Genomic DNA, 25406 nt, shown 5'->3' with positions numbered 1-25406 from the left:
CTAACCGCATTCGGCCATTTATCTCAATTAGGTACCTGATTTTCATTGTACAGGGTGTGTCGACGATGCGCGGAGTAACTTAATGCCTTGAAGATAAGATTTTTCGATAGAGTGCTTTTGTATTATGATATGGTTGAATATTCTCCACATTTTAAAAATATTTTTAATTATACAGGGTGCGCCCACGAAGTAGGGCGCCGAAATGGTACATTTTTTAAAGAACCCCCTGTATTTGAATGCATTTTTGAATTCTACGTGTAATTGTACGTCTTTTTTATTATATGATGATTAATATCCGAAAAGCTAGTAGTTTTAAAGATAAATCGATTTTAAGGAAAAATTGAGCATTTGCAAGCGTCAGTATATATTGTCAAAATTATTACTTAAATTTTGATTCCAGGTTTTATATCTTTTATCCTGGGTTAAGTGAAAGTCAAATAAATACATCTACTATGGAACATTAGAAATATAGCTTACAGGGTGTTTTTTTGGTAGGTCCAAAGTTGCAGAACTTCATATTAAAAAATCTCTTTTTTAAATGGAACACCTTGTATATTTTTCTGTCATCTTTTAGCTCCTCCAAAAACCCTCAACTTATGATAATAATGTCATACACCTATCCTGATAGTTTTCGAAATATCTTGGTTTTCCTGGTTTTCATATTCTAATCTTACATAAGTTACATGTAATTTACATAATATTGAGGTGGCCATGCAAAAAAAGGCAATTTTTATCTATCTCATCCAAAACGAAAATTTATTTTAAGTCCAGAAACTGGAGAATTAAGTAAAACCATTTGACTATAAAAAAGTGAGATTTTTTAATATGAAGTTTTGCAACTTTGGACCTACCAAAAAAACACCCTGTAAGCTATATTTTTAATGTTTCATAGTAAATGTATTATAAGATATAAAAGCTGGAATCAAAATTTAAGTAATAATTTTGACAATATACTGACGCTTGCAAATATTTTTAAAATGTGGAGGATATTCAACCATATCATAATACAAAAAGCACTCCATCGAAAAAGGCATTAAGTTACTTAGCGCAATCGTCGACTCACCCTGTACAATTTGAGATGCATGGTTTTTGCAGTTTGTTGTAATTGATTTATTTCTTGTATCTGTGTGTTATGCGAGGTTTTTTGTGTTGTTTTTGTTCTTTGTGTATCTCGGGTCGCACAATGGGTTTAAATAAACACATAATTGATTGACAATGGCAACATTTTATTCCGAAACGCATGAAACGAACAATAAACAAAATTCCTGAAAGCTTGTTTTGAACAATTTACCCCGCACGCAGACGTTCAAATATATGTTTTGTATTATTTTTTCTCGGAATCGCCTTTTTCATATAAAACTTTAATTAGGTATGTTTATGTGTCAGTTTTGATAGGAGTCTGATAAAGTGACAGGAGGCAGGAAGAACAATCAGGGAAAGTGCTACTGCCGCTGACATAAGTAAGACAGGAAAATGAAAATTTCAAGACGATTTCGGGAAAACGCTACGATACGTAACCTTCCTCTCATGAAGTCACCACACACTACAGAACTAGTATTTAAATTAACGAGATTTGTTCCTTGTAAAAACGGTGTGTGTGCCTTAGAAGACAGAATTTGTAAAGATTCTAGTAATCACAATTAATTATTTTTAGAATCAGTATGTTTTAAAAGGTGTTGTTTATAGTAGTACTTGTTATTTGTTTGGTAATCACAATTAGCACATTTAAAACCTTTAGAATCTAAATGTGTTAAAAGGTGTCGTTTAAAGTGGTATTTGTTATTCGTCTTGTAATCACAATTAGCGCATTTAAACCTTTTCGAATCGGTATGATTTAAGAGGTGTTGTTTAAAGCAGTGTTTGTAATTTGTCTCGTAATTACAATGGGCACATTTAAATTCTTTAGAATCATTGTGTTTCAAAAGGTGTTGTTTGAAGTGGTATTTGTTATTTGTCTGGAAATGACAAGTAGCACATTTAAAATCTTTAGAATCATTATGTGTTAAAAGGTGTTGTTTAAAGTGGTATTTATTATTTGTCCTGTAATCACAATCATCACACTCAAATTCTTTAGAATCGGTATGATTCAAAAGGTGATGTTTTAACCAGTGTTTGTAATTTGTCTTGTAATGACAATGGGCACATTTAAAATCTTTAGAATCGGTATGCGTTAAAAGGTGTCGTTTAAGGTGATTTTTCTGATTTGTCATATAATTACAATTAGCACATTTAAAATCTTTAGAGTCAATATGTATTAAAAGGTGTCGTTTAAAGTGGTATTTATTATTTGTGTTGTAATCACAATTAGCACATTTAAGATCTTTAGAATCGATATGTGTTAAAAGGTGTCGTTTAAGGTGGTATTTAATATGTGTCTCGTAATCACAATGAGCACATTTAAAACCTTTTGAATCAGCATGTTTTAAAAGGTGTTTTTTAAAGTTGGTTTTGTAATTTGTCTCATAATCACAATTAGCACATTTAAAATCTTTAGAATCGGTATGTTTCATAAAGTGTAGTTTAAGACTGTTTTTCTGATTTGTCTCGTAATCACAAACCGAACATTTAAAAAGTTTAAAATCGCTATGTTTTAATGAGTGTCGATTAAGAGATTGTTTATTATTTGTTTCATAATTACAATGGGCACATTTAAATTCTTTAGAATCGGTATGATTTAAAAGGTGTCGTTTAAAGTAGTATTTGTTATTTGTCTCAAAATCACAATTAGCACATTTAAAATTTTTGGAATCGTTATGATTTAAAAGGTGTTGTTTGAAACACTGTTTATAATTTGTCTCATAATCACAAGTAGCACATTTAAAATGTTTAGAATCAGTATGTTTTATAAGGTGTTGTTTAAAATAGTATTTGTCATTTGTTTCATACTCACAATTAACACATTTAAAATTTTTAGATTCGCTATGTTTTAAAAGGTGTCGTTTAAAGTTGTTTTGCTTATTTGTCTTGTAATCACAAACAGCACATTGTAGTGCATTATGTTTGTGTGTTAAAATGTGCCGTCGTTTATTCTTTGTTCCACAATTACGAGCATAGTTGATGAAGCTACTATTTGTAGTGTGTTGACCGAAGTCACATTCAAAATCATTGGAAATTTCGGTTTTGATGTTACATCCACAATCTATTTGTTGTACTTCTTCATTATCGAGCGATTTGGAGCACTGTGCAGTAATGGTAATTTCGTCCTTTATTGTAACCAATGCTGCGTTGCTTACTAAAATGTTATCTTGAAGATCAGAATGGATTTCTTTTTCTTGTTTTGGTTCAATCTTAAGGACATAATTTGCATCCAAAACCAAATCCATACCTATAACGTTCGAATTGTTTTACAACGTTTGCAAATACCCCGAACGCCCGAAGTTATAACCCCTGCTAGTGTGAGAGGATTCACCCTTGATATACAACTTACGACGATGCACACAATTTTGAGTTGGCAACCGCGCAATTCATTGGTGAGGCGGAGGGGAAGGCTGTCTGCGCCATCTGGAGAGCATGAACGTTGGTTACGTATGGCAACTTGTTTTTAATAATAATAACTTTTATTGTAATGTATGTAGCGTATATCGCATTCCGAGTTATAGTCATGGAGTTTTTGCCTGGTTTTTGAACTAGCAATAATTGCACCTCAGTATTTCTTCATTGGTTACAATATCGCCACTGCGCAAAGTTGAATAGTGTATTCATCCACATTTATATCAGGTCAAGTATTTTATGTAGTCACTAAATGCAAAAAAAGCTCGTGCTGACAGGGAAAGAATAATTTCGATATGGTAGGACATGAATGGAGATTGCGGAGATAAAAGGGGTAAGAACAAGAGTGTAAATGATACTAAGAGAAATGGTTAAATCTGCCTATTTGAAAGAGATCGGCGTAATATGAAACGAAAAAGGGGAGAGGCTGGTCGAATATTGTATGAAAAACTCGTGAAAAAGAAAGCAAACTAAATGATGTTAAGATATACAGGGTGTTGCATTTAAAAAATACCAACATTGGGTCAAATCAAAGAAACGGCGGTGCAAAAATTTTTTTTACTCCGCCACTGGATTGAACTTAAAAATTTCTTTTTGGCGTTGGAGGGCGTTATTATGGCCACTTCCTCTGGCCGTCTGTCCGTTTTAAAGATATTTTGTTTGATTTTTTTGCATTCGGTAGCTTAGCTCCGACACCTCAACCAAGAAAAATCTTGACGATTAAAATTGCGCATGTGCAGCTCAACTTTCTTATTTATTGAGATATTTTTTTGAAATTTTTACCACAGATGCTTCTAATAAAGGCAAGAACATCACATATAGTAAATATCATATGTGAGAATGGGCAAACTGCCCATTGCCAATGTTCTTACACCATTAAAAAACAGAAAAACTGGTTGGAGATCACCAGTTGGGGGACAAACTGTTACTCCACATCATCGATAGTCAAATTTTGAGTTAAATCCAATTTAACTGATGGACAAGCTGTATACCAGTTTCTGGTGAGCAGAGCCACAGTCTAGACTAGTAGCCGAGAAATAGCCACTGCCAACGTCAATCAAATTTAACCTAGTTTTTTATTTTTTCTATGATACCAACATAATCTAGTTTTTTTGCACTTTAATTTGTTTATCATTAAAAGTTGCACAATATTGTGCGAAGATGTCTTGCTTTGAACTGGAATTTGCGTGCCTTATACGTAACCTTATTAAATTACCGACGTAAGTAAATAATTACATTTTGTATTTTCGTAGCCAAGTCGAAGCCTGAAGAAGAAATATCCGAAACACCGCTCGTCAGTTACAAAGGGACCGAGTACAAAAAAACCGTGCGGCTAAATTTTCCCTCATGGAAACCGATAAAATCGCGCCTGAGGAGATTCTGGAATTGGCTCGGGTTCGTGTGGTTCCACAGTCGATCAAGGAAATGTCGGAAGGTCACGTTCTTTTTTATGTAAATCGTCATACAGACGAACTACTGCCGTTAGTAACGTTTCTTTTGCAGATTGACGATCTTATTACTGTTTTTTATGATCGTCGGTGTTTTTGTACCTTTGATTTTTAAGTGCTCCACTGCTTTTAGACAACGTGTTATTTTCAGCCCTGGTACGTATTTTTGATTATACAGAGTCGCTAATTAAAGATGAAACGGAAGCATTCACGCTCAAATTGAAAATTAAAATGTTTTCATTTGATTCAAATGTTTTGAGGTTAGAAAGATTTTTTTTGTTATACAGGGCGTTTGAGTGCCACCGCCATCTTGAATTTTTTTAAATGGGAACATGGGTCGTGTGATTCGTCGTTTGTTCTCGTTCTTACTACCTTTATCGTGTATGGTATTTACATTTAGGTTCTGATATCGTTCTTGATTAACTTTTCTTAATGCCCTTCTTTGAAATAACGCATTTTCACGTTTCCCAAAAAAGGTAACATATTTTTTAGATTTTTGAGCAAAGGCCAAGAAAGAGTCCTGTGAAAGTTTTTTTTAGAAGGTTTTACAATTTTTTTAAATAATTTCGAAGTTCTTTTCAACAAAATTCGATCCCTAAACAGGTTTTCCAAATTCATAGCAAGACGTACAGGATTTGCAGAAGGCATTTTTAATATTCCTTATATAGCCGTTGAGCCAGAGGGCATGTGCGGTTTCCTTTCTGGAGAGTAAGTGTAACCTACAAATTTAGATTCATCATGGAGGTAGGAGAAATGTTCGGTATGATACTTAGTAAAATTCGATAGCTTAGTGACGTTATGACGTCACAAAGATGGCCACCGGGCTAAAATTGTAGTTTACCATTCCAAAGTTTGGTTTCATTTGGAAAGAGTAATAGAATCATACAAATTTTGATTCAGCATAAAGCTAGGATTAATGTTGGAGATGATACTGTGACTTTGGAATGGTAAACTACAATTTTAGCCCGGCGGCCATCTTTGTGGCGTCGTAACGTAATTAAAATACCGAATTTCACAAAGTATCATCTCAAACATTGACCCTAGCTTTATGTTGAATCAAAATTTGTATGATTCTATTACTCCTTACACATGAAACCAGACTTTAAAGTTTAAAATGCTTATTAGCTAAGATTTTCGCCCGGCGGCCATCTTTGTGACGTCACTAAGCTACCGAATTTTACGAAGTATCACGCCAAACATTTATCCTATCTTCATGACGAATCTAAATTAGTAGGTTACACTTACTCCCCCGAAAGGAAACCAAATCGTCCATTTTTGACCACCTGGCTCAACGCCTAATAAGCCTAAAAACCTAAAATTTTTGAACAATTTTCAAAAAAGAGAATTCTTTAAAAAAACGTTTTAAGATTATAATGTCTGTGGTATATAGTTTCTCGTTTTTAGTCGTCGCTACGCACGAATCTTTTAATGAAGTAATAAAGCTTCATAAGAGTTATGATTCGAAGACTTTCATAAAACCAGATAATTTCTACGTGACGGTGGACAGTACACGAAATTCCCGAGTGGGCGCTTGGAGTTTGACCGAATATGGCAAAGGAAATTCCGGCAGTTACAACGGACGCACTAGCACAAATAACTATCTGCTATTGTTCCACGACAGCTACGGAAATAGACGTAGTTATCTTACGGATTACTCGCGACTGCTTCATATATTCAACATAATCGTATTCGATTATCGCGGTACGTACTTTCAGACGTTCACCTGGGGTGGTTTCACTGTGAGATTTAAGCGTATGGAGACTCGGACGTGGATGACTTAAACGAAAGCGGATTGGTGCGCGACAGCGTCGAGGTTTTTAAGTGGTTGCGCGCGCACGTCAACGGAAGCGTCTTTTTGTGGGGTGACAATTTGGGGTCCGCCATAGCGGCACATACCGCCGCGGTGCTATCCAATCAAAGCATGCCTGCTTGCGGCGTGCTGCTCGAGAACCCATTTACGACGATGGGCGAACAGTTGGCGTACTCCTGGTTTATAGCTCAGGTAGTAAAAGGGTCTTGGCATAGAGCAGAAGAATAAGAACCTCTAATATTTTTAATCATGAAATTTTAGATTAATTGGTATATGCCTTGGTATAAATCTATGTTCGTGAGCCCCTTGGAAGAAAGCGACCTTGTCTTCAACACAAGTAAATATTTAAACGAAATCACCTTCCCTGTTAGCTTTTTGGAGTGGACCGTGCATCGGGCGAGAGACTTCAATATAAACGTACTATCGACGGGAAATCTAAATCGTATTTTATCATTGTATTTCAGATTAGTTACTACAAAGAGAATAATTATAATTCATTTGACCCGCCGACAGTTGTTAGTTACATAGAGAGATATTATTACTATAAAACGGACTACTACATCAATTCCGAATTGGAGAATTTCTTATGGTGATAATGATCTAAGACTGGAAGGTTTGTTATAATTTATCATGTTGTAGGTCTTTTATCGATACGGGGAGAAAGTACTGTGATACCAAACACTAAGTATGATTGCAGACAGGCATTGATGATTGCAGACAGGCATTTATAGATTTAAAGATCCTTACATTGCCTTGTCTGTTTATTTTTACCTGCTTGTGTTATGCTAAGGCAAATCTCGCTAAGTATAGGCAACAACATCAGATTCATGCTCACGATACACGTAGCAAGGAGGATTATCGTTTACCCCTTTTAAGATTAAGTATATCGCAAAAAGGTGCAGAATATATTGCAATAAAATTTTATAATCATCTATCCGATACTATTAAGTTGCTTAATGAAAAGGTTTTTAGCAACAACATTAAACAATTTTTGTTGTCAAAGGCGTTCTATTCCCAAAATGAATATTTTAATTTTAAATTCGCCGAAAAAATTTAAATTTATGTATTAGTTTAGATCTCGGTTTAGATTTTTGTGTAATTATTTTTTATTTTGACGATTGTATGTAACTTTTTTCGGTTACTTAAACATAATAAAAGTTATTATTATTATTATTATTAGTATAGTGAATTTATTCTATTTTTATAAGTGAATGCATTTAGAGGTAATTGAAGAAAAATAGGCGACCTCTATAGGAAGTTATTGTAAACATAAAGGAAGCTTCCAAACAACAATCGAAAGGTTGCAAAAAATGTTGGGATGCTGAGCCCACACCGTCTTGTGCGGTTTTTCGATTTTTAAACAATTGTGACATTTAAAAAATTAGGTTGTGCAATTTTGTTCCTGGGTTTGTTTGTAGGGTTTCTTGTAGCTGCCACTTTGAACAGTGACCGCCATGCTTCAAGAAGACCAACGAACAAACGTATACTGTTTGTCAATATGGTTTGGTGAAGGTTAAACTATTGTAAATATATTATGCTGTTGTAAGTTAAAGCTATTAGAATAAACATTTTATTAATTTTAGTGTTCATCCATTATTATGTTACAGGAGCGACAGAAAGTAAACAACTTTAGTCTAAGGTTACCGTATTCAGGACCTTCAGATACTTTCTGGACTAGAAAAGGTTCGGCTAATTAACAATGCATTTCATGTACCTACTTTATGTAAGAGACTTTGGAATGTTATTTTTCACAAATCGGAAAGGAGTGGAGTTGCTTTGAAATCTGTTTGAGCTGGCCACCCTTTGGCTTATCAAATTCTTTTGACCGATGGGTTCTAGAGGAGCACGGCAAAACTTTGGTTTGAAATGAATTCTGTCTAATGTTTTATATTTTATTTTAAAGTGTCACGAAATGTGACTACAATATTTGTAAACAAAAATACGGTTTGAGCGGGTCCAAGACATCTTGCTCTAATCAATCGCATGTTTCTACATCCACTAACATTTTAAAATATATTATCACCGTAAATTAGGCCGCACATACTAAAAAATAATATTTAACTGAGACTGTTACTTCTATAAGCGGTTTGTGTGTGTCAAGTGGTGTTGTTTAAGACAAAATTTGTTACGTGTCTCGTAATCACAATTGCCACATTTTAGCACATTTACATTACTGCAAAGTTTGTGTGTTAAAATGTGTCCTTTAAGGTACCGTTTATTATTTGTTCCGTAATCACAATGAGCACATTTCAAATCTCTAAAATTGCTATGAGTTAAAAAGTGCCGTTTGAAGTGGTACTTGTTACTTGTCGCGTATTTACATTTAGCACATTTAAAATCTTTAGAATCGGTATGATTTAAAAGGTGCCTTGCAAAGTTGTCTTTGTAATTTGTCTTGTAATCACAATTAGCACATTTAAATTCTTTAGAATCGGTATGTGTTAAAAGGTGTCGTTTAAAGTTGTTTTTTCGATTTGTCTTGTAATCACAATTAGTACATTTAAGGTCTTTAGAAACGGTATGAATGAAAATGTGTCGTTTCAAGTGATATTTGTTACTTGTCTCGTAATTACATTGACCACATTTAAAATCCTTAGAATCACTATGTTTTAAAAGGTGTTGTTTAAAGTAGGATTTATTATTTGTGTCGTAATCACAAGTAGCACATTTGAAATCTCTAGAATCGGTATGTTTTAAAAGATGGTGCCTAACTGGCAGCACACTGTTTGTTGAGCGTTGACCGAAGTCACATTCAAAATCCTTGAAAATTTCAGTTTTAGCCTCGGTTTTAGCAATCCATCCACTATCAGTTTGTTGTATTTCCTCATCATCAAGGAATAAGCACTGTGTAGTAAAGGTAATTTCGTCCTTTATTGTAACCAAAGCTTCGTTGCCCACTAAAATATTTCCTTGAAGATCAGAGTGGATTTCTTCTTCTTTTAGTTCGATTTTAATGAGCGGTAGGACATCCTTTACATCCATATCTAGCATCATACTGTTCTGGCTGTAGCTCAAGTACCGAGAAGGGTCGAGTTCCGGATTCATTAGCGACTTACTCCAGGGGCGTATCGAAGGGTTTTATTTTCAACTCTGGTTCTTGTCATTTAGGAATAAATATTTTGTCGTTGGTGAACAAAAGTCTGTATGGTGTTTGAACCGTCCCGCTCTTCTATCTCCATGAAGGCAGAGGAGAGATTCAGACGCGATCGGACTTTCTGATTTTTTGTTCGACGCCGAGCCAAAAAAAATTCCAAATCGTTGTTCCTATAGGGTAAATATAGGGGTGAAATCGGAGAAAAGCGAAACTGTAGAAGAACGCTAAACACACATTTTACATCACATTACAATATGCAAAAGGTAATAATCCGAAGAAGTAACTCTTTAATTTGAATAATTTAAATGTGACGTTAACCTAATACATTGATATGCTTAAAAGTGGCCAACTCAAAGGGATTTAAAAGCAACTCCACACTTTTTCCCACTTGCAAATTGTGAAACAGTCTCTTAAACCAAGTACATGAAATACATGATTAATTAGTCGGACTTCTTCCAGTCCAGAAGGTATCTAAGGTCCTCGATACGGTAACACTTAGACTAAAGTTGTATTTCGAGACAAATGCCCTAAGTAAAATTTTGTCCTCTGTACGGGCGAAAATAATTACTGACAATCAAAAAATACCAAGAGATTGAAGCCGTTAATCGATCTAAATGAGTTTAAAGATCATCTAAAAATTGACAAAAATCCAGTGGTACAAAAAAACTACAGTGAAAGCAAATAAAACCAAATTCAGGTGTCACTTACCCCTAAGTAGCCGACGGCAACGTAATTTATAATAAAGCGAGTAAATACAATAAAAATTAAGTACATTGACTTTTGTTTACTGCACTAAACTTCCACAAATATTCAAACTGAAAGTCTCAACTCAAGGTATAGAGTAAATACAATAAGAGTTCCAGACGCTTATTAATTTCTGGCCACCTTTCACACACCTCATAAGTAGATGGCGATGTAAGCGTGGGAAAATCATAGATATATAAATACCTAGATACAGCTATCCTTAACAAACGTACCTCGGTTTTTAAAAAACATATCAAAGAAATTTGTACATCTCTCCATTACTTTCTAACCAAGAAGAAACATGTTCTATCTCTTTTTATTGCATTAACCACTATGTCGTACGCGAGTCGGACGCTTAAAACAAACTTAGCGCGTCTCATAAGTCATGTGACAGTTGACACATTTCACGATCGCGCGAAATCAAATCTAACTAAAAATATTCGCCCTAAACATGATGGGCGGTTTTTTCACTAAATATTATGTAATTATTGCGTTATCAATTGAATACGAATAACAGTGCTTGCCATAATGATAGACGCGTCCACAATTGTTATTCCTGAAATAGTTTTATTATATAGAGCTACGCCATTCAAATTTAGGACTATATGTTTACCTTGTTTGGCATGATGTGCTGCAGTGAATTCATTGCTGGCTTGCAGAATATCAAAAAAACCGTAAGTAGGTAAGTAAAGTTTATGTTTAACATTTTAATTTTAATTGCATGGTTTTAGGTGTAATGGTAACGGAGATTAAGTTGCGATAGGAAGTGAATTCGTTTCCAATTATCATTTTGGCCTATATGATGTTGATGGCAGTGCGTTTGTATCATGATCACAAAGAAGGATCCGTGCAATATTCTTAGGAAATTTATAGACTGTGTGTGCGTGCAATATCAAATTTTGGTCGCTACTCGTCTTGCCTACCTTTCGGCATATGTCCAATCGGTGGGGTTTCTTTTTGAAATTATAGTGCTAATTATAGTAAGTAAGCTACACGTGTACATTTATTTAAAATAAATAGGTACAACATCTTAACAATGATATCCAATTGGTGATAATACTCATTTAGTGAACATTCATTACGTTTGTAAAAGTTCAAAATCTGAATCATCACTGTCATTATATTAACACTTATTATAAAGTTCATCAACGTCAACCAATAATTAATCACTTTCCACATGTTCACACACTTTCTTCCAGTTGTCAGCTGTAATTTTTTTCAAATTCTTCTTTTGCCAGCTTTCTAAGTAACATCTTCCATTTTAAATGTAACATTTCTTGCTGCTATGCGATTTAAATAAATAAAAAGGCGGTTTATTTATGTTGTAAAGTCTCAAATCTGATCATTTTCTGTGTGATTTGTGTTACCAATTTGATTGACAGTTATAATAAATAATGCGAATCTTGTCTTCCATGCTCAGGGTACCTCTATAAAGGATAGCGCTATACGTAATTAATGTGCTGAAAGTGATGGTAATAGATGGTACGTCCTTTTGAACTATGTTGGGGTATGGCTGTATCTATGTATTTATATATCTATGGGGAAAATTAAAGTCACTAGATATTATATTACTATATTTAGTGACTTTAGGGAAAATTTTCATTCAGCGCCCCCTGTTATGTAGGACAGATCACTAAATTGGGTAGCTGAATTAGCGCGTTTATGAACCACTCAAAGCCGCGGCTTTACGAATTCATTTATAATGTCTGACCTTGAACTGATAAATTTACGTGCATTCTCTTTAAATAAATCAATGAATTTTTCACTTTTCTTTACTGCTCGACCTTTCAAGAGGATGCATTCCGTAAAAAAAATACATTGATTGTACGTCTGTCGAATAATTTAAAACCTTGCAATTCTATAAAATGTGCGAAACGAAATCAAATACGCACACAACAATTAATAGTAAGTATCGAAGGTTCATTAAATAATAAATTTGTTGAGGGTTTTGACAAACTTATTGTCCCTATTTAAATTCGAGTGCATAAAGATTACAAGATCTGTACCGCACATTATAGATAAGGTTTATTAATAAATTGATCGTTTGCTCGTTGGAAATTTCAAACCAATTTTTAAACTTCTCGTGTACCTACTTCCGATACAATTCCAAATAATCTTCATGTCCGATTATTCGCTTCGAACAGTCTATTTAGTTTTTTTTTGTAGAAATTAATGTTACGCATCATTTTTCTATCTTTTTCTGCAGGAAAAACTGAAAAATCACCACGTTAGTAAACCACGCTCGGGTATGGCGCTCGGATGTCACCGACCCCACATCATGTAGCCCCGCCCCTAAAGAATTGTTAATTATGCGGCCCAATAGGTACAAGTACACTCCTCATCTTTCTATAAGCGATCTTCTACGGGGTCTAATTTGCTGCCAGCCAACTAGCCAGCCGGCCAAAGCGAGATTAAAACCCACCGTTTTACAAATAAATTTGCAAAAAATGCGTTAAAAAGAGATAATTACAAAAAAAGTTTAATCACTGTTTGCTGCTAAACAATGGCCTAGACGGTCCTAAAACTGTCGTCCTAACTTCAAATTCAATATGGGCATAGCTTTAGCCATATAATACGCAATGCCAAAAGTTGAGTCGAATCGATTCAAAATTCACAGTGCCCTTTTCGCATCTCGACTAATTTATTATAAACCGAATTGCAAACTTTTTTATTTATGGAAGCATTTAAATGAAATTTGATGCATAGCCACTTGAAACAAAGGAAAATCTAACGTAAGTTTCAAAATTTAGGTTTGCGCATGCGCAGTGACAATTTTCTTATTTATGAAAGCATTGAAATGAAATTCTTCTTATAAACTGAAATTGAAGTAGGACATCAAAATGGACTGCACATATGCAACGCTATCTTTCATATTTGTGGCCGGATTTTTACGATTTTAATAGAAGTTGCATCTGACAAATGAGAAATGAATGCAAGTGGAAATGCGCTTTTTGTAAATCGTTTACGGTTACTTTTTTAACTTGTTGTCTTTAGTATTGAGTGTGCGGGGTTTCAGCTAAGGCTGCTCACCAACCTAACACACATTTACAAATACCCATGCCAGTACCTGGATTCGAACCAGGGACCCTTAGTACCGCAGTCCAGCTTCAACTCAACTGCGACACACGGGCTGGCTTAAGAATGACGTTATTGTTTGTAAAAACATCCAATCACATGTCTTAACAACACTGTTAGTTGACAACATAGTTCAGTATGCTTTATATTACGGGCCGATAATCATTTTGAAATTAACAATTTTGTGGTTTTCCCTGTATTTCTTACCCGAGCGAAAATTTTCATTTTACCGTATTAAGTTTTAAAATTTAAAAAGAGCACATGCCCAAAAATAAGTTACAACCAACAACTTTTTTTTTAATGAAAATTCATTTTTATTTTCTTTTGGAATTTTACAGTGTTTCATGTACAGGGTGTCCCACTTTCGACACTTTTATAGGCGTTATGGCCTCTTTTTGGGTCAAACTTGCAATGGTAAAATCAAAATTTGCACATTTTTGCTTCAGAGATACGGAGATAAATCAAACAATTTTCAATTTCAGAATGACCGTATATATTCTTAGTAAAAACAGAAACAAAAAAATGTTTCTTGAAAATTATTGATAAATAATCTGCCGTTTTCAAAATAAATAATTATACAGTACTATCGGGTAAAAAAGTTATTGGATCTAACTTCATTTTACTTAAATGGCATAGCTTGTATATTTCAATCTAAAAATAGCATATTAAATTCTGTTTTTTCAATATAACACTAAAAAAATTCAATATCGATTCAAAAAGGTTCAAAAAAGATTTCTTAAACATTCAAAAATTCGTTTGTAGTAATTTCTAATTTTTTCAGTGTCAGAAGAAATGGCGATAGTTCGTAGAGTTTGTTGAGACCTTTAATTAGAATAGGTACCATGAATGGGTAAAACGTGTGGTTGCCCCCCCCCTTCCCATTTTCAAAAGTTTGCCATTAAAGGCATGCGCATGTAAAATCTGAGATGTAAAAGTTTAGGACCACTCCCGTAAAAGCACCAGCGCTAAAAAACGCGCAAAAAGTTGCCGATCTACCTTTCATTGCATTGCTGGTTACTGGTTGAGTGGTTAGATTGTAGAGATTGGTCTGGTAAGAATAAGATGCAAGTTGTCTTCCGTGGATGAAGATGAAGGGGCCATAGAAAATTTTGGAAAATTCTGAATTAACGTATTGCAAAATTCCTCTGAAAGTCACAGAAGTGGAAGCAGCTCCTGGCAAACTTCTGTTCAAAAGTTCTTCTGGAAAGATGCTAGGAATTTTTGAATACTTTAATTCAATCATCTGTCAGTTTGGCATCATTGCCGTGAGGAACAAGGATAGCGTTATCAAAGAATTACTTAAATTAGTAAGAGAGGCATTTAGTCCATAAGACCCCATACTGAGTATGAAGGTGCGAATTTTGTGTGAATGCGCTATAAACTCCACGACAAATTCGCAAGACCCTGTTGCGAAGTAGTTTACATCATATATATATACTTCTCTTATATATATGGTTTACATTGTTGCCGTGTACCAACAAAACCGTCGAAAAATCCCCAACTAATTCATAACTAACATAACCACACTCTTTTTTTTTGTTATTTTTTTAATTTAAATAAATATTGTGCAATGTCCGCCTACGAATTAGAATTCGCTTGCTTAATACGTAAGACTCCCAAAGTACACGTACGATAAATACACTCTACTTTATAGCAAAATCAAAATCGGAAGACTTGACCCAAGAGCCCTTCTTCACCTACAAGTCGACCGAATATAAAAAGACCTTACGTTTCCGAATACCGGCCTGCAAACCGATAACATCCCGCTTGGGAAGGTTCTGGAATTGGATGCGCTTTGTATGGTCTCACAGTCGTTCCAGAAAATATCGCCGAATTTGCTACACTTTTGTGTAAACGAGATTCTTGGATTGCATTGCAATTAATCCTCTTCTTGTAGATTATCAGTCTTGATCATTTTCTTGACGACCGTCTACATAGCCACGCCTTTGCTCTTCAAATTCTCGTCGTCAGTTCGTCGACACGTAATTTTCAGTCCGAGTATGTGTCGCCGGTGTTTCACCGTCAATTTTAACGGGGGTCTCTTTCAGCTGTTGCCCCTCACGGCTCCTTTAACGAGGTGATAGAAATTTACACCGATTACAATTCGAAGACGTTATACAAACCCAAAAATCTATACGTCGCGGTTAACAAAGAGGGTAGCGCTCGATTGGGAGTTTGGCGTTTGTCGCAACACGCAATTAGACCATCGTCCGGCGGGTACAACCGACAGTTGCCCGTCGACAACGTCACCACTAATAACTATCTGCTGTACTTTCACGACGGCTACGGGAATCGACGCGACTACATTACGGATTATTCGAAGTTATCTTATTTATTTAACGTGATCGCCTTTGATTATCGAGGTAAGTGGAGGGGAGGTTGAGCGGTAAAACAACTTCAAATTTTGTTTAGTCATTCTAAAAATTCGAGAAAAGGTCTTAACAAATTCTGGAACATTTCAAAAAAATTCTAAAGAAATTCTAGAAAATGCTAAAAAAATTTAGAAAAATTCTAGAAAATTTCAAAAATTTTAGAAAAATTGGAAAAAAATCTAGAAGCTTCTGCAAAATGCCACAGTGACTTTCCCATTGGAGGGTGCAGGTAATATGTGCGCGAATTTCGTCCATCCATCCATCTGAAGGTTTGAGATCTTAACATTGAGAACTGAAATTACATGTACCGGGTGACCCAACAAGACTGTTGCTCGGCCATATCTCGAGAACCGTTCGTCGTATGACTTAGGGGTGAACAAATTGTTGGGTAAATCGGTCTTGAAGAATCGCTGGAAAATATTTTCAAGTTCTAAAAATGGGCAACAGAGGGCGTAACTGCCTTCTTAAACCAGTTTATCTATCATTTTCGTAAAAACAAAAACTCAGTTATTTCAAAAACAAAGATGGTGTGGGGCGTTCAATTGTTTTTGCAATAACCTTCTTTAACTACTTAACGGTTTAACCGATTTTAACAAATTTGGTATGTTTGAAAAGAGCATTCCTTGGGCAATGGGAATCAATCATACCATTCCATTTGATTTTTTGGATTTTTTTAGGATTTTGGGTCATAGTGTCAAAACTAGCCCCCTGGCGGAGAAGGATTCAACTAAATTAACTACATTTGATTGGTTGATTCTTGTTGTCCAAGGAATGCTCTTTTCAACAATACCAAATGTGTTACAATCGGTCAAACGGTGAAGTTAAAGCAGGTTATTGCAAAAACAATTGAACGCCCCACGCCATCTTTGTTTTTGAAATAACTGAGTTTTTGTTTTTACAAAAATGATAGATAAACTGGTTCTCTTTGAAAATGTTTAGTTTATTATGCGAAATTTAAAGAAAATGCAATTTTAAAATTTAAGATGGCAGTTACGCCCTCTGTTGGTCATTTTTAGAACTTGAAAATATTTTCCAGCGATTCTTCATAACCGATTTACCCAATAATTTTTTTTGCCCCCAAGTCATACGCGAACGGTTCCCGAGATATGGCCGAGGAACAGTCTTACTGGGTCACCCTGTACAATCACAATATTATTTTAAGCATACGGCGATTCGTACGATGGCAGCTTAAACGAGGAGGGGCTCGTGCGTGACGGCGTGCAGCTGTACAAGTGGTTGCGTTCGCAGGTGAACGCCAGCATCTACTTTTGGGGAGACAATTTGGGGTCCGCGATAGCCGCTCACACGGTAGCTCAATTGGAGAGGGAGAATCTGTATCCGTGCGGAATTCTGTTGGAAAACGGGTTCACGACGATGGGAGAACAGTTGGGGTACTCCTGGTTTATCGCGCGAGTAATGCATCGCGACCGTAGTGCGATTTTCCATAATCATTTGTAGATGAATTGGTATACGCCTTGGTATAAAACCGTTATAACGGACACGCTGGCCGAGAACGATCTTTCTTTTAATACCAACAAGCACTTAAATGAAATCAGTTGTCCCATTCGCTTTTTGGAGTGGGAGTATCATAGAGCGAAACGTTTTAATGTGAAGGTAGGTGCGCTGTTGATGGTTTTTGTGATGGAAACCGATATTTTAGACATCGTACGATGACTACTATTCCCAAGGCTTCTTATTGAATGCAAAGAATGCGATCAGTTTTAATCGCTATTATAAGACTGAAAGGGTTTGGACTGACCAGAACTTTTTGAGGTTTCTGTTGTAACTCAGAGTTGAACGCTGCTCACCATTATCTTTCAGGTCATTTGTCAAGGACGGCAGGAGCCACTGTGACTCTAAGAAACTATAGCAATGTTAAGTGTACTTTTTTGTTTTTAATTCTTTAAATAAATGTCTATTCTTACAATTGCAAAACACAGAGAGTGCAGTGGAAATGTTTTTGTTATTATTAAATAGTGACACCTAGCGATCGCCAACCTTACAGCACATAAAAGAGAAGATAAGGCTGCAAACGGCGAGAGATAAAAGTGCAAGGGGGTGGGGGGCGACGGAAGAAGCTAGAAGAGAACACGAGTGGACAGAAGAAAACAGTAGAAGGCAGATACGGACGGAAGGGAGGGGCTAGGAGATGAGTGAGCCAGCAAAAAGTAAGTCAGAAGAAGGCAAAAGACAGTAGGATAGTAGAAGAGCGAGTCAGATAGGGTAGAAGAGGACAATAGCAAGCTTACGTTCTTCCATAGTCGTTTCTATAGAAACAGCATTGTATTATGTTCTGAACTTCATGTTAATTCGTGCTGCGCGTCCCATTTGAAATAAGAATGGCACATGTTATTGGGTTGCAGAACCATCTGTTTCACTTTATCTACCCTTACGGTTAAAGAGATGACTTAGCCTACTCATTCGAACCTATTAAAATGTCAATTTAATATCTGCTATTATAAAATAAACAAACAAACCTGTTTCAGTAATTTTACTCAAAATCAAAAGATTGGAGCACAACAGTTTTTATGTAAAATGTGAATAATAACAAACGGTGACGAAATTCGAAAATTAATGGTTAGTACCGGGTGACCCAATAAGACAGTTCGTCGGCCATATCTCGAGAACCGTTCGTCATATGACTTAGAGGTAAAAAAATTATTGGGTAAATCGATCATGGAGAATCGCTGGAAAATATTTTCAAGTTCTAAAAATGACCACCAGAGGGCGTAACTGCCATCTTAAATTTTAAAATTGCATTTTCTTTAAATTTCGCAAACTACACATTCTTTTTTCGCACCAGTTTATCTATCATTTTCGTAAAAACAAAAACTCGGTTATTTCAGAAACAAAAATGGTGCGGGGCGTTCAATTGTTTTTGCAATAACCTGCTTTAACTTCTTAACCGTTTCACCGATTTTAACAAATTTGGTATAGTTGAAAAGAGCATTCCTTGGGCAATGGGAATCAACACCAAAATATAGTTAATTTAGTTGAATCCTTCTCCGCCAGGGGGATAGTTTTGACACTGTGACCGAAAATCCTAAAAAATCAAATGGAATGATTTGACTTTTTCTTTATGAAAAAGTAGACAAATAACATCTAAAGAGGCCAGTGGAAACAGTATCTTAAATTTACTTTTTATGTATTTCCGTTATTTGTCGATGGCGCGAAAGAAAAGCACCCCACACTTATCAGTAGGCCTTGGAAAATTAAACAAATGAAACATGATGCATTATAAAATAATAACAGCCGTAATTTGTAAATTATTCTGCTGTGTTTACATTCAGAAAGTGCACTTTTTTGAATTTGTAATCTTTTCTAAAATACCCATTTCTAACCATGAAGCATTGAATATGCTGGCGAAATATTTTGAGTATTTTCAAAATGCGACCATCGCTGCCCGCATCTTCTATTTGCGTTATCCGAATCGACCACGAACCATCGCCGCCAGCATATTAAATGCTTCTTGGTTAGAAATCGCAGGGTTGGCAAAAATCTGGGTTTTTGTATGCTTTGGGTGGGGTTTTGGGTATTTGTGTTGGGTTTTTGTGTTTTTCTTGGGTAATTGGGTAATTTTTGGGTATTTGTCGAATTTTCGGAACTCTAACCTCAAATTATAGAAAAATAACATTCATTTTGAACTTAAGACTGCCCGATGAAGTAGAAAAGCTTGTAAAAATAATAAAAATGAGCCACTTTAAAAAAGAGAAAAAGTTGTTTTAGGTTTTTAATTATTATTTTTATTTTATTTTGTTCCTAATGAATAAGCCGTTTTGTATTTTTTATTTTAATGGAAATTTTTTTTTACTAGGAATAAGAATATAAAGACTAATCTATCAGTACCTGTCTGTTTCCAAGTAAAATATATTTTATTTTGTTTTTGTTTCTAATGAAAAAGCCGTTTCGTATTTTATATTTTAAAGTAAAATGTTCTTGAAACTTAGGAATAAGAATGTAACACTGATCTATCAGTACCTGTCTGTTTCCAAATAAACTACATTATATTTTGTTGTTAAATACTATATAAAAATTATCTCGATTTTGTCTCATTCTGTGTCTCAAATTCTTTGGGCTTTTGTATGGGTTTTTGTGTTGGGTTTTTGTATAGGTCGTTGGGTGAGTTTTTGACACAAAACCCCGTGGGTTTTTAAATGGGTTTTTCGTTTTGCCAACCCTGAGAAATCGGCATTTTAGAAAAGATTACAAATTCAAAAAACTGCACTTTCTGAATGTAAACACAGCAGAATAATTTACAAATTACGGCTGTTATTATTTTATAATGCATCGTGTTTCATTTGTTTAATTTTCCAAGGCCATCGACAAATACCGGAAATACGTCAAATAAGATCCAATTTAAGGATTTTTATTAATTAATTAATTAATCTCATTTTTCCAACATTTGAGGTTAGGAACGATATTTTGAAAAACGGTTTCACTGGCCTCTTTGGGTGTTATTTGGCTACTTTTTCATAAAGAAAAAGTCATATTATTCCATTTGATTTTTTTTAGGATTTTGGATCATAGTGTCAAAACTAGCCCCCTGGCGGAGAAGGATTCAAATAAATTAACTATATTTTGCCCTTGTTGCACTAGGAATGCTCTTTTCAACAATACCAAATTTGTTACAATCGGTTAAGAAGATAAAGCAGGTTATTGCAAAAACAATTGAACGCCCCACGCCATCTGAACGTTTCTGAAATAACTGAGTTTTTGTTTTTACGAAAATGATAGATAAACTGGTTCTCTTTAAAAATGTGAAACAAGAATGTTTAGTTTATTATGCGAAATTTAAAGAAAATGCAATGTTAAAATTTAAGATGGCAGTTACGCCCTCTGGTGGTCATTTTTAGAACTTGAAAATATTTTCCAGCGATTCTTCATAACCGATTTACCCAATAATTTTTTTTACCCTCAAGTCATACGACGAACGGTTCCCGAGATATGGCCGAGGAACAGTCTTATTCAGTCACCCGGTACAAGAAACAAGAAAGTGATTACTACAGGTAATTGAACTTTTGAAAAAACAACAAACAAAATGAACAGTCTGAATTACACAAAATCCCTGTTCAGCATCTGCGCAGAAAGATTGCTGTATATTATACAGAGCGTTTTTAGAACTAAGACTAAACGGTTTTGGTTACGCGATGTAATCTTGCGTAGATATAATTAATAAAAAAAAGAAAATTCAAACATTTCTCAGATTCTGAAGAAAATGAAGAAATGTAAAAGAACATTTATCTGAAGAATTCGAAGTGGAAGAATCAACAAGACACTGACACTGAAAGATTTGACAGGTATAAACGCTTGAGGAATCTTAAAAAAACGAAATAATTTTAAGAATCGGCAAGAATCTAAGAGCATGAAAAAATTAAATAATTCTGATCTGATGGATTTGAGGAGTTTAAAGAAACTGAAGAATCGCAAGAGATTCCATTTTTCTCTTTGAATTCTTAAATGTTTCAGATCGTTCAACTTCAATCTTCAAGGATCATCTGAAGAATGGAAGAACTCCCAAGAAATACACAAGAATACGAAAATCTTTAAGCTTTCAGAATCTGATAAATATAAAACACAGGAAAAAAACTAAACTCTAACGAACCCGAAGAAACGGAAGAAACCTGGATAAATTCGAGGAACCTGTAGATTTAGAAGACTATAAAATCAACAGTATTTAAAAATGAAGGTTCGGCTGAATCCAAAGATTTTCCACGAAATATAAAGTTTGATAAATCAACAGATTTATTTCTTGTTTTTTTTTTAAATAGTGGTGTTACTGGCAACACTGGAATAGTTGTAACCTTTGAAAGCCAAAAAAAACCAATAAAAACCTCGTTTGATTCTTATATATTTGTGATGTATTGGTAATTTTCTTTTACTTTTTGTAACGCGAGTATTCCATCCTAAAGTTAAACCATACATTTTTATTTTGTCCATATTTGTTTATTGTAATGTAGCGTTATGAATGAAAAAAAAAACCATTTTTTTAAATTTAAATTTCGAATTGATCAAGAAAGGTAAATCTATGTACAATCCGAAAACGGGTAGCAAAATTAGTATAAGTCAAAAAAGCGTAGTGGTACCTATTTTTTAATGTAAACAGCCCGCTTGCAAAAGAAGAATTTTGTAAATTAAAAGTTCTAGTAAGTAGATCAGGAACCGGTACCGTACCAGTACCAAAAAATAATTATTTTTTAAGAAAATGGAGGTGGGGTGTTGGCCACCCGCTGGTGGCGCAAGTGATCCCACTGAACCCCCGAAGGCTTACTTACCTTTTATTGGTACCTCTAAGTCAGGCAGCTTGAAATCGGAAGAATTGGCTCCAATACTTCTTCATAGTCTGATTCACAGAGCAAATCCCCTTACTTCATACAACTGGTATGACTAAGAATTCATAGTCATACTGGTTAATGTGAAGTAAACTGATGATACTCCGCGAAAGACCATTCGAAGAATTATTGTAGTCAATCTTACGTCAACAAGATGACAGACTTAGAAGACCATCTTTCATAATTCATCATGTGCACTGTTCACTTTTCCCCCCACACATATAATAAAACATGCTATCCTACCTTTATATGCTCTTCCGTAATCTGAAACAAAGAATAAATTTACGATAAAATGATGAAACAGATGCAATATTGTTTGGTTAGTGCCATAAGTAACTTTAATAAAAACATGTAACCAAGCTAAGTTAAGGGAATTCGGGACCAATAAATCTCTGAATGAAAATTTCATTTGGGATTTAGCATAGGTAATCTTTGCTGATGGTATCATCTATAAATGTGGTTTTGGTGATGCCCTTTACTACGGCCTCAAAAAAAGCTTGAAAACTTACCCTTGAATTTAATTTAAATTAATTCGTTCACACCAGGAAGAACGACGCACTGCATTTCACGTTGGCGGACATCTGATAAACGACCACCGATGGTAACTGAAAAAGAAAATATAATGTTACATTGGAGACAATTTGTGATGTTTTTGTAAAGGGATGATCACAAATTAATCTTTGGTTACTTTTCGACTACCTAATCCTTGGCATTTTTAATAAAAAGTATACAAATAAAAATGAATTAAATAGTACTCTACTTTAAAAATTCAAAAAATGACTTTTGCTATTGCTCATAGTTTCTCAGAAGAAAGTTATATGTAATTTATATATAAGACCATTGTACAAAATCTAAATTGAGTTCCTATCTAACGGTTACGGTACGGTTTACGTTAAATGGTTGCGATGCCTGAGACAGTGGCGTACTCACCTCGTTCCGTTACATCATGTCCATCAGATTGCCATGGTCCTGGATTGGGCAATGCTGGCAGTGTGGGTGAAGATCGAGCGTTACGTCGTTCAGTGCGATGGTCAGTGGTGCTGTGAACAATCGTTGAAATTAGTAGGCAATCCAAAATGTTGCTAATTATGTATTTAAATCGTGTTAATCTACTAATCAACTCATCAGAGTTGAACTAGTTAATTAATAAACAAACACGTTCATTGTGATATAATAACTCACCTTCAGATGTCATTAAGCGAACCTTTATGTAGTAACAAACGAGATATAACAACCCTTAAATCATCTATTTTAGCTACGGAGGAGTTATCTGCAATAATTTTTCGTAATCTCGTCCGTAGAGACAACCCGTTCACTTCATAAAACTGGTATGGCTATGAAGTCACAGTCATACTGGTTAATATGAAGTAAACTGATGGTGTCACGAAAGACACTCTTAAACAATTATTAAGGAGAACCCTACGTCACCAAAATTAGGATGAGAAGATGGTCATAACTCATCAGTACTATCATAAGTAGGTCGGCTAAAAGTTGTCGATGATCTTCCTTTTAGTCACTAATGCACTATTCACTCCCCCACTGAATACATAGATATAAGGCAACATGCAATGTATAAGAAAAATCCTACCTTTATAAGGCTGCCTTTCTGGAATCTGAAACAAGAGATTAATTTACGTTAAAAGCTAAAAACCGGATTATATTAATTTATATTATTTATTTTTCGTGATAGTAGATATACTATGCGATCAAAAATGAGTCGCTGTCGAGTCGCCTTTGAAATATTGTTTACATGGGAAATCGTATTTAACTTAAAACTTCCAAAGGCGACTCGACAGCAACTTATTTTTGATCGCCCGTTATATGCCGCAATTGAAAAAAAAAGAAATTTACCCTTAGCCTTATTGATTCTGACCCGGCCAAGAAGCACCATTAACCGCAGGAGAGAGGAAACACTGCACGTCCACACTTTCGCACCAATCACTGAAAAGTAAAATATTAAATTGTTAACTAAGCGTTTTCATTATGCTTAAATCATAATTCTTTAGAACTTCGCATCCAATCTCTCGATTTCCCGAGGGGGGGGGGGCTATAGCATACCCCCAGTCAGTACACCAAATATAAGTGTCATAAACGATTTGGCGGCAAAACATACTACGGGGGGGGGGGGGGGGCCTCTCATTATCTTTATACTCAGCGAAGTGCTGGTGTGAGAAAAGCTTTCTTAGATTTATCATTATCATTGTGGTAGGGTTAACGTTATCCTAATTTTAACAAATGACAAAAAAAGTCGGTGTGTACTTTACCATGTATAATTGTTTGGTATTAAGCTTAAAGTTGTAGGAATTAAGTGTAGTGTACTGCATCATACATCTTCCCTGTTATTCAGAGGATGTTATTTGACATTTTGGCCATGAGGGCTAGGTTCGTAGCCGTTATAACGAGAGGGGAGATCATTTATTACATGGAAATGAGTAGTAGTTAACCGACAATAGGGATTTTTTTAAAATAGCCGATTGATAGTCTAAAACACATGCCAAATCTCACGGCCCCTTCTGAAACCTGGGTCCCATCACGATTTTTGTAAATTAAAAATTCAATCGTGTGCCCTGTTTGGTTGATGACTGCAGTGGCAATCTCAGATGTTTTTTAAAAGATAGACTTGGGGTTTTGTGAAAACGTATAATACCAAACAGAACCATCTTAGCTGCGTTTGTTTCTGAGATACAGGGTGAAAACGAAAAATTTCTGAGGTTTGACCCAAAATTGGTATTTATAGTAAATGCAACACTCTGTATATCTTAACGTCAATTTCTTATCATTCCTTTTCCTGATTACATTGATGTATCTTAACCTATTTTTTTTAATTTTAGCGATGAAACAATAAACAATAAGAACCTTTTTTACTTTAAATAGTAGGCCATGGATTCATGGAGGTTTTGTTTTGTTTATTGTCTCCATTGTAACTAAAGCAGTCGATGCCAATCGACAAAAACGGCTGACGGTACACGGCATTTCAAAATGTTGAAAACTGGTAAATAATTAATATAGGATGATACATTGATGTAATCACAAAAAAGAATGCAA

At 35.0% G+C, this 25406-nt stretch overlaps 2 protein-coding genes and 1 non-coding gene across 3 annotated transcripts; 2 read left to right on the top strand and 1 right to left on the bottom strand.

The window, feature by feature from the left end:
• Positions 1 to 3526: 3526 nt before the first annotated feature.
• Positions 3527 to 3687, bottom strand: LOC116181551. Its single transcript, XR_004147280.1, has one exon. It is a non-coding gene; the product is annotated as a U4 spliceosomal RNA (small nuclear RNA).
• Positions 3688 to 4563: 876 nt separating this feature from the next.
• LOC116181524 (lysophosphatidylserine lipase ABHD12-like) lies at positions 4564 to 8329 on the top strand. Its single transcript, XM_031501917.1, has 9 exons — positions 4564 to 4687; positions 4743 to 4941; positions 4993 to 5093; positions 6342 to 6638; positions 6689 to 6939; positions 7009 to 7164; positions 7212 to 7336; positions 7387 to 7431; positions 7926 to 8329. Coding segments are annotated over exons 1-9 (1212 nt in total). The 5' UTR covers positions 4564 to 4650; the 3' UTR covers positions 7927 to 8329.
• A 6792-nt stretch (positions 8330 to 15121) lies between these two features.
• LOC116181522 (lysophosphatidylserine lipase ABHD12-like) lies at positions 15122 to 17971 on the top strand. The gene is made up of 8 exons (XM_031501913.1): positions 15122 to 15267; positions 15315 to 15510; positions 15558 to 15658; positions 15709 to 16023; positions 17195 to 17445; positions 17491 to 17646; positions 17693 to 17805; positions 17854 to 17971. The coding sequence occupies exons 1-8, from the start codon at positions 15231 to 15233 to the stop codon at positions 17900 to 17902; spliced, it is 1218 nt and encodes a 405-aa protein (XP_031357773.1). The 5' UTR covers positions 15122 to 15230; the 3' UTR covers positions 17903 to 17971.
• Positions 17972 to 25406: the final 7435 nt, after the last annotated feature.

Source organism: Photinus pyralis, unplaced genomic scaffold (genome assembly GCF_008802855.1).
Source record: "Photinus pyralis isolate 1611_PpyrPB1 unplaced genomic scaffold, Ppyr1.3 Ppyr1.4_LG9, whole genome shotgun sequence".
Taxonomy (NCBI): Eukaryota; Metazoa; Arthropoda; class Insecta; order Coleoptera; family Lampyridae; genus Photinus; species Photinus pyralis.
This window is presented reverse-complemented; position numbering and strand designations above follow the sequence as displayed.